At 29.8% G+C, this 9,116-nt stretch overlaps 2 protein-coding genes across 2 annotated transcripts in view; one reads left to right on the forward strand and one right to left on the reverse strand.

The window, feature by feature from the left end:
* The window catches only part of LOC108573073 (beta-glucuronidase), a 16,349-nt gene extending 10,190 nt beyond the window's left edge, over window positions 1-6,159 (forward strand). Inside the window, exons 6-11 of the mRNA XM_017935438.1 lie at window positions 2,438-2,717; window positions 3,102-3,376; window positions 4,210-4,471; window positions 5,001-5,189; window positions 5,748-5,886; window positions 5,973-6,159. Of these exons, the coding sequence (XP_017790927.1) occupies window positions 2,438-2,717; window positions 3,102-3,376; window positions 4,210-4,471; window positions 5,001-5,189; window positions 5,748-5,886; window positions 5,973-6,154 (1,327 nt within the window). The 3' untranslated portion in view covers window positions 6,155-6,159. The remainder of the gene's footprint in view (window positions 1-2,437; window positions 2,718-3,101; window positions 3,377-4,209; window positions 4,472-5,000; window positions 5,190-5,747; window positions 5,887-5,972) is intronic.
* A 462-nt stretch (window positions 6,160-6,621) lies between these two features.
* On the reverse strand, window positions 6,622-8,411 carry LOC108573110 (zinc finger HIT domain-containing protein 3). Its single transcript, XM_017935476.1, has 2 exons — window positions 8,244-8,411; window positions 6,622-6,955 (listed from the first exon to the last, which is right to left on the reverse strand). Exons 1-2 carry the CDS (start codon window positions 8,312-8,314, stop codon window positions 6,622-6,624), a joined length of 405 nt encoding a protein of 134 aa, XP_017790965.1. The 5' UTR covers window positions 8,315-8,411.
* Window positions 8,412-9,116: the final 705 nt, after the last annotated feature.

Genomic DNA, 9,116 nt, shown 5'->3' on the forward strand with positions numbered 1-9,116 from the left:
AAGCATAATACTATAATCCTATGTTTAAAATGTATTTTCTTGTGGCCGCCTGACAGCAACCTGTAAATCTGGCGCGACACAATAAGTATTAATAAGTAAATGTTGTTCAAATTATATCGTGTTTGATCTCATTTTCATCAGAAAAATCTCACCAATATGTTAAAAAAAATTTCAGATAAAAAACAGTAAAATTAAAGAAATTATATTTTTCTATTATGACTTGTCGAGCTGTGAAATCTCGTAAAGGAAACCGATTGGTGTAGCACTACACGCTTGACTGACAGGAAACGAGATAACATAGGCGCAGCAATGACGCAGCCTAGGCGTAGGACAATCTATACCGACACTTGTAGAATCCAAACTGACTGACACTTGTAGAGAATTTACTGTATTGCTTATTGTACACATACGAAATTTTATAAGGCAACTTGAAATATTAACAAAGTTATAGAGGTTTGAAGCAAGACGGACATGCTACAAAATTGTTATAAAGACGTACATACATAGAAGTTTAGTTCTTTTAGTTTTCTTGCAATTTACAAATAATATTCTATATTAATAACCTAAAATAGGAATGAAAATTCAAATTTTTGAATCTGTATACTTTCTGCTAAAAAATAGTTATTGTAACACACGTCCACCTTGAAGTCGTGCAACTTTTGCTTCATACACTATTTCGTGCAACGAATAGTTTAAGAGCAATTTCAGATCGTCAAATTAGGTGAACCACCCTGTGTATCTCTAATACGAAAAATAATCCATAAAAATTGTTGCAAATCTTGCAATTTATATTTTTAACGAAGGATTTACTCCAATCTGAAATATATTCGAAAAAACAACGATACTCATCAATAATCGCTACTACGAGCAAATTGATCGTTCTGAAAAATGAAACGATAAGCTTCAATAATTATAATTATAGATAAAGAAAGTGTACAAAAAACATCGAATGGGTTTTTCTTAAAACTGTTTTCGCAATTGATTATCACGATATCTCAAAAATTGATATTATTTGGCACACATTTTGTAAATATCTTTTTATCGGTCCAATCAAAATTATAACACGATGTGTTATCTGTCAACAAAGATTACTTATAATCTTTATCACACAACGATAAAGACTATGAAGATGATAAAGATTATGAATAATGAACCCATTAATATTATAATGTACACTGTTTTTAATATTCCTTATTCTTCAATATAAATTTGTAAATATACTTCCAAGACATATAAATATCTGTGTACAATTATAACAGAAAACAAATTGTAGTTCCTTGAAATGGAATTAAAATTTTTGGTATCAACTCGAACGAATGCCGCCTTAAATAATGATTATAAAAAAAAATTTCAATATAACACACTTCCTTGTAACAGAATAAACATTTATAAGGCACACACATTTATTTGAAAAACTATTGTTTTTACAAAAAGCTTTATATTTCTGTAATTAGCGTTACATCATCTTAAAATTGAGTAATTGAAAATCAATTTTTAAATATAATCAATAAACACAGATTTATATTAAATGTGTTTAGATTGTTCGTAAAACTTTTAACAACGCTTTAATTGCCGCTGTGTATTGGTCATAAAAAAGTTTTCTATTTACATAAACAAAATTTATCTCGTAGATTATAGAAATGAAATTTTATAAAGAATTGCTTGTTGTAGAAAATATCTGTTCATACCTTGTATATTTAACGATACATATCTCTTACATAATTGTTATAACCACTGTTAACTGGTGGTAGTTTTGAAATGTAAATATAGTATAAAAAAAAAATAAAATAACTTCAATTAGATATAGCTATTAAATATTGTTACGTATATGCATAACCTTTGAGAATTATTTACCAAAGTGCTACGCGTACTTCGCATGCCGAATTAACTTTGTCTGAGAAATTAATTGAGATATTTGCAGTTAAGAAAAACTATTTACTTAATTTTAGGAATGCTTGTCATGTTCAGCGTTTCTGCTTGATCTGTCTAGTTAATGTACAAAAGTGCTGGAGAAAGATATCAACTAAAATTGGCCTTCGTCTAGTGAAAAGAACGAAACATAGTGTTTCTGATGTTGAAAGATGCATAATGATTATGTTTAGACAGAAATTTTTATAGCTTATTCTACGCGTCAGCTTTGCTTAATGCGAAGCAGAGAACGAAACATTACTGTAATCTAACCAAACATAACGAATGTACAACACACAATAGCTGACCTATCGGACTGTTTGTCAGATTTTAACAGAGTCACGTTGTTCGCTGACCCGACACAAAAATTTCGCGATGATAAATAGATTAGCAGAGCGGTGTCTCTATGGCAAACAAAAGCAAATTACCAGTGCAGAATAATTTATTTGCAACTGATATAACCATTGTTACAACTGCAACAGGATATAAGATAGAATTAAAATGTTAATGCGAGATTTTTAAATTACAGGCCTGTGTTGCTACATACAAAACCACGTTTCTATATCGAAGATGTAACTGTAAGGACAGGTCTAATCGGTGATATTGGTATCATAACGTACGTCGTTCAACCAGCCGGCTTACAGGAACGTGAAATTCCTATGTGTAGGGTGAGCCTACTTGATGCAGAGGATAAATTAGCCATAAGGGAACCTGTTTACAGATTTTCTGATACATTGAAAGTACCATATCCTAATCTCTGGTGGCCTAGAGGCATGAATTCTAATCCTGGATATCTCTACACCTTAGAGGTATGCTATCCTTCTTTTTGGGTTCTTTTTTTTGTTCGACTTCATTGAACTACTTAAAGGTCGGTGATAAATTTCTCGGTTCACCGTCTAGGCTAAAATTCTTCAATGGAAATTTCTGAAACAACTTTCTCACAATGCGTATAAATAAAATATTAGTCTCGAAAACATAGGACAAATTTTCAGCTGGATCCGTTGCAGGTTTATACACAGTGCAATGCCAAAAATGCAATATGTCATAGAACACGTTTATTAAATAAATTACCGGAAACAGATACATTTTTCGAAAATATTGCACCATCTTTTCATTTCATTTGACCTCTATCATAAACATTTCAGAAAGTGTTATTATACAAAGCTAATTAGTAATAACGTTACGATTTCAAGGTCTCATTGTCTGTAGTAAACGATAGCAAAGTAGACGTCTATAGGCTTCCAATTGGCATTAGAACATTGTCCTGGTCAAATAGCAGTTTGTTACTTAATGATAAGCCTGTGTACATGCGAGGATTCGGCAGGCATGAGGATTCGATCCTAAGAGGACGTGGACTAGATTTGGTCACCGTTGCCAGGGACCATGAATTGCTACAGTGGATCGGCGCGAATGCTTACAGAACTAGCCATTATCCTTACAGCGATGAAGTACTCGATGTGGCTGACCGGTAAACATTACTTTCATTACCATTTTTGAGTCACAAATTTAACAACTTACACCTCACTCGTAACACCCTGCTAAATCATCCCACAAATTACGTTATTTTTTAACGTAAGATTTTACTTAAAAATAACAGTATTTCCGCTACATTTAGGTATTGTTAAATTAAGGATTGTTCTTAATACTGCTCCACCTGCCCTCCCTCCCTCACTCTCTTTCATATGATTCTTTGATTTCTTTGTTTCATTTTTTTCTTTTAACCGAAAAACTGACCTAAATGAAATAAATGATAATTTGTTAATATCAAGTTTAAAGAACTTTTATACTTCTTCATTCTGGTAACATTGTTTAATTAGCACGTGAACCAGTGACTGCTATAACAAAATAGAATTTCTTCACAATTTACCAATATACTTATTATTAGTACTGCGATGGCGCAGAGCGTTTTCGCTATTTCGTGCATACAGAGTGTTTAAAACACAATTCAGAACATACAAAGTAGATAATATTTACTAAGCTAAGTAAGAACATTTTGCAAGTGTATCCACTATTTTGTAGAAAAAAATAGACGACGTGCTCCACCACCTCTCTGAGAAGAAAGGGCTATGATAGAGAGATCTTTAATTCCTGGATATTAGAATCCATTTTAATCCCAAAACGTGATATCAAAATTTGTTTCTATCTCAATTAGTTTAAAAAGAGAATATTATGACGCTGTGATCCATCCAGTACATTACTCAATTATTATATCACGTAATAATGTTTAAAACAACAAAACTTCATTTGAAAGGAAATAAACAAACTAAAATAAATACCTTTTATTTTATTTATTTTTCAAAGGTTAGGCTTTCTCATTATTGACGAATGTCCATCGGTAGACACCGAGAATTTCTCTCCGATCCTTCTCTCCCGTCACAAGGAGTCCCTGTCAGAACTAATAAGACGAGATAAAAATCGGCCATCGGTAATTATGTGGTCCATCGCTAATGAACCCAGAACGCAACTTCAAGCAGCTGGTGAATACTTTAAACAAGTTGCTCATCACACAAAAGCACTCGATCCTACCAGGCCAATTACTATTGCCATGGCTCGAGCAGTTCAGGTTACACTTGCAGAATTTTATATCGTTATAATACAGGATGTTCCACAAACATATTATATTTTTCATTTTATTAAGTATTTATTTCTCCTCTTTTTAAACAATCTTTGAATAATCATACGATCTGTGCTGTTGAACGTAATCGAATTCATCCTAGTGAAAGATACAATGTATATGTACAGGATGCTCCATCAACCCTACCCACCTTTAATATCTCGATTACTTTAAGTAATAAGCGAAAACTTACTTATAAAAGTCTTCACAGGTGGAGGCGTAGAGAAGATCTGGAGTTCAATTTTGTTTTTCTTTCAATGGAATGTCCAATTTTTTATAGTCAAATTCAATAGAAAAAATTTTGCTAAAAGTAAAAAAAAAAGGACAAATTTTACAAAAATTTTGCTGGTATCAGCAACTATGTCTACGATTAGTTAAAATAATGTAGAAGTTTAATCATATGTGGAACATCCTTTTTAATAGACAGAAATGCATGTGAAAAGGAACTATCAATGAAAATTGTATATTTCATTTGTAGGAAGATAAAGCTGGTGAATACCTTGATGTGATTAGCTTTAATCGTTATAACGCTTGGTACATTAACCCAGGTCGAATCGATACAATAACGAACAGAGTTATAGCAGAAGCTGAAGCATGGTATAGGAAATATAATAAGCCTGTGCTTATGTCCGAGTACGGAGCTGATACTATGCCCGGATTACACGAGGTAAATTAGCCATATTCTAAGCGAGTTAAGAGCAATTACGTTTTCTAATCGTTTATACTTTGAAATCTTTCACGTTGAAAATTATACAAATTATATGTTAAACGATGCTATAACAGCAAAATGTATAATATATCAATGTCAGATTAAGAAATATTAAAGGCAATTGTTAGCAAACATGTGTTCATATACAATATTAGCTTCAGATATAAATTAACTTTATTTACAACCTTCTCTTATTTTATTTAAAGCAACTGTGAAATGTAAGTGCATTTTGTAGTTTTGTTAATAAAGTTGTACTATTCTGTTTTTAAAATATGTTTCTTTGTACTAAGAATTCATAATATTACAAAAATTTTCAGTTCTTAATATTTACATATTGTAAAAAAATCAACATACCATACACATATAAGAAATTCAAATTAATTCAGTCTTTAATTCTATGTTTCTTTATTGTGTGTAGTAGTAAACAGTAAATGTTACATTTTTTAAATTTTATGACAAGAAAGTATTGTATACTGGAATTTAGATCCACTTAAAAATATTGTTACAACATTTTAGCTACCTGAATATGTATGGAGTGAAGAATATCAAAAAGAAGTACTATCCAAACATTTTGAAGCATTTGACAGATTAAGAAACGAGGGATTTTTTATTGGTGAATTTATTTGGAATTTTGCCGATTTCCGTACTGCTCAAAGTAAGTCAAAAATTTGATAAATGTCAATTATTGAAAAAAAAAAAAAAAAAAAACAGCGATAATAATTACGTTATATATGTTTATAGCGTACATCAGAGTCGGTGGCAATAAAAAGGGTGTATTTACAAGAGATAGACAGCCAAAAATGGCGGCTTATCATGTTAGAAAGAGGTATCATTCCCTTCAAAAGGAACTGGATGGAATGGAAGTACCGACAGATCTCGAAGACTACGTTTCACTCCATTATTCTCTCCGTTCAAGATTTTAATATCATTTAATACATTGCCATTTTTGTTAACAAATTTCGAAAGAGAATTGTTTATTATTCGTCTATATATAAACATTATACAAAAATTATTTACTTATTTCCCCTCTTTTTACTTCCACAAACAGCAAAGATATTATCGCTTCTTATAAGCGTGTATATCAATTACTGTCAACATACTTTTAGGTACTGTTATATTTAATAATTGCAATGGAAACATCAAAGTTTTAATAAATGTTTTATAAAAATAGAAAACTGACACACTTAGTTTTATTTGATTTCTTCCCCTAACAGTTTTAAAATTACCTCACTTGACTGTATTAAATCAAAAAGAAAAAAAACTCTAAAAGAAAGATACCATGGTTTGTACACATAAATAAAATATCAAAACTTTTGTTTCTTTTATAAATTATATATATATGTAGTAAACTTAATAATACACAGCATATGATATATAAGTTCCCTTTACATTAGCATAATGCATCATTAACTTCAGGTTCTATAATTTTCAAGCAAATGTCTGCTACTTCCACAAATATTGGCTCAGTCATAGCTAAAGCAATAGCTTGTGTTGGATTATTATCAGTCAAAATTGCACTCATGATGTTTTGTACATGTGGATTTTTTAAACAATTTTTTAATTCTTCATTATGACGTAATTGTTCCAATTTTTCAGTAGAAACTGTATCTTCTGTTGGAAATTCATATCTGACGTTACCTTTCTTATTTTCCGGAACTTCGTTCTGTTGAAGCTGTGGTGGTTGACAACTTGCTTTGTGTTCCTTACAGCAACCTACAGAACAACTAATGCACATAATTATTATAATGCAAAATAAATTTATCTTTCTGAAAAACATAACAAGGTCTTATACTGTATTAATTACATAATATATATTATCTGCTGGAAAAATTTTGTGCAGTTTTTCTGTCAGAGATAAATTCAAATGGAATTTTTTGTAGTATTTCATAAAAAGAATATAACAGTGGTGTCATTAAAAGGTTTTGTCCTTTTCATTGGTATACATTATTTGTATTTTTCATTTGTTTAGATTTTCCATTTTCTATACAAGGTAAAAGGTGGCGAATAAAGTATATATATGTAAACATTTCCTTAAATTGGAGTTTCTGAGTTTTGGAGAAGTACTATCTGAATTATTATACTTGATTCCTTATACAACTACTCGCCATCTTTAACACTTCACAAGTAGCATGTAAAATATATCTAAAAATAACATTTTAACAAAAGTCTCAAATAGTGCATGAAACATTCACAATACACCTCATTTGTGGATAAAACTTGTTGAAGTTCAAACTTTGCTAACATCAAACTAGAGTTAATCAAAATGACTTCTAAAATATATCAATTGTTATTCAGAAGCCGTATACAGATATGCCATCTCCTAGTAATAAATAAACTTATAGAAGTGTTATTTGATTTTTGAAAAATTGAACACTCATGTACTTAGGTAATGAAATTAAAAAAGTCTACACAAAATGGAATTATCAATTCCATTTCTGAAAGGCTCAAATGTTGTTAGGTAGCATCTATATAAAACTCTTATTTAAAATTAAATCTTATAAATTATGCTTAATGCTTATAGTTAATTACTCCATGCCTGAGGCTTACATATTAGTACACAAGTTTATTAACCACAAAAATACTTATTTTTACATTATTAAACATACTTTCATTTGTTTCAATATTGTAATTATGCTACATCACTTGCGAATATATCATGTACAAATATTTTCATGAATGAAAATTTGTAACCTTGAATTAAAAGAACATAATTCTCACTACATAACTTACTAAATACTAAGCATAAAAATAATTATGTTTTATAAAATCAACTTAAAACTAGTCATTATTTCTTAAAAATCATACTAAATATAAGAAAATATTATTATCATTGGTTTGCTTAAGTACATACAATAATCTTTTGTTTCGAAGTTTTTAAAAGAAGTAGAAAATACTATAGGAATTATGATTTCAGTAACAATATTACAAAATGTATATCCATATTTAAAAAAATCATGTATTACAACTTATAGACAATGTACCTACTATAAACATAACCTCTAACATACTTACTAAGTTTCTTTGCACGCGGGACATTTATATGAACTTTCTGCTTTTCCACACATACAACAAATTTGTGTCATGATAGTTAAATATTGTTAACAACAATTTCTCACAATATTAATTTATAACTGTTCCTTTTCATAAAGAGCTTGCGATTATTTCTGTTTAGTCACATGATAATGGTATAGTGCAACGTTGTCAAGAAATGTACTATTTTAATAAAAAAAATTACAAAAGTAATTACATAACAATGGTGAGCATTAGTATTATACATTTGAATTTAATCTTTTAAACGTACCATTAATCAATTTTGCATTATGTCTTATATAGGGTAGTTACAAATGTACCGTTTCAAATAATTAGGAAATAGCAGAAAACACGATAAGCAAAATATTATATACCACAAAAAACACAAAGACGAATCACTATGCACAACGCATGTGCACGTACTAAAAAGAATGTTTACTCCAATAATCAATTTATCATTTTATAACATATTACATAGTGCTAAATTGTTAATGTTGCAGGTGGAAGTTTAACGCGTGTATCAGTGATTTATCTCTTTATATTTTCTGATGTTGTAGATGCTATTTGATAAACAGCATTGTCATCAATTTAGAAACAGTGCTTAGCTGCCTCCTTTCTATTACTACTCATACTGCCATGAAAATTTCGAATATATCATGTAAACAAATTAAAGCAACTAAAAGACAATTTTTTCTTTTGTGTTATTATATTGTATTGAAAGATTCATTAATCACACACGCGTAATTCACCTAACGTCAAGTATCCATACGCATTTAATCTAATTCCAAATTTTTATTGAATACAAAATTTCACATAAAGATGAAGAACTGTTTCACTTTGTTTCAAATCTCTACT

The sequence above is a fragment of the Habropoda laboriosa genome, unplaced genomic scaffold (assembly GCF_001263275.1).
Source record: "Habropoda laboriosa isolate 0110345459 unplaced genomic scaffold, ASM126327v1 scaffold89, whole genome shotgun sequence".
NCBI lineage: Eukaryota > Metazoa > Arthropoda > Insecta > Hymenoptera > Apidae > Habropoda > Habropoda laboriosa.

Bases quoted from the DNA above. Each gene is read 5' to 3' on its own strand.
- LOC108573110 (XM_017935476.1), bottom strand. From the start codon at position 8,314: ATGACACAAATTTGTTGTATGTGTGGAAAAGCAGAAAGTTCATATAAA. The intron at 6,956-8,243 runs GTAAGTATGTTA...TATGTGCATTAG, and splicing joins CCCGCGTGCAAAGAAACTTA to TTGTTCTGTAGGTTGCTGTA.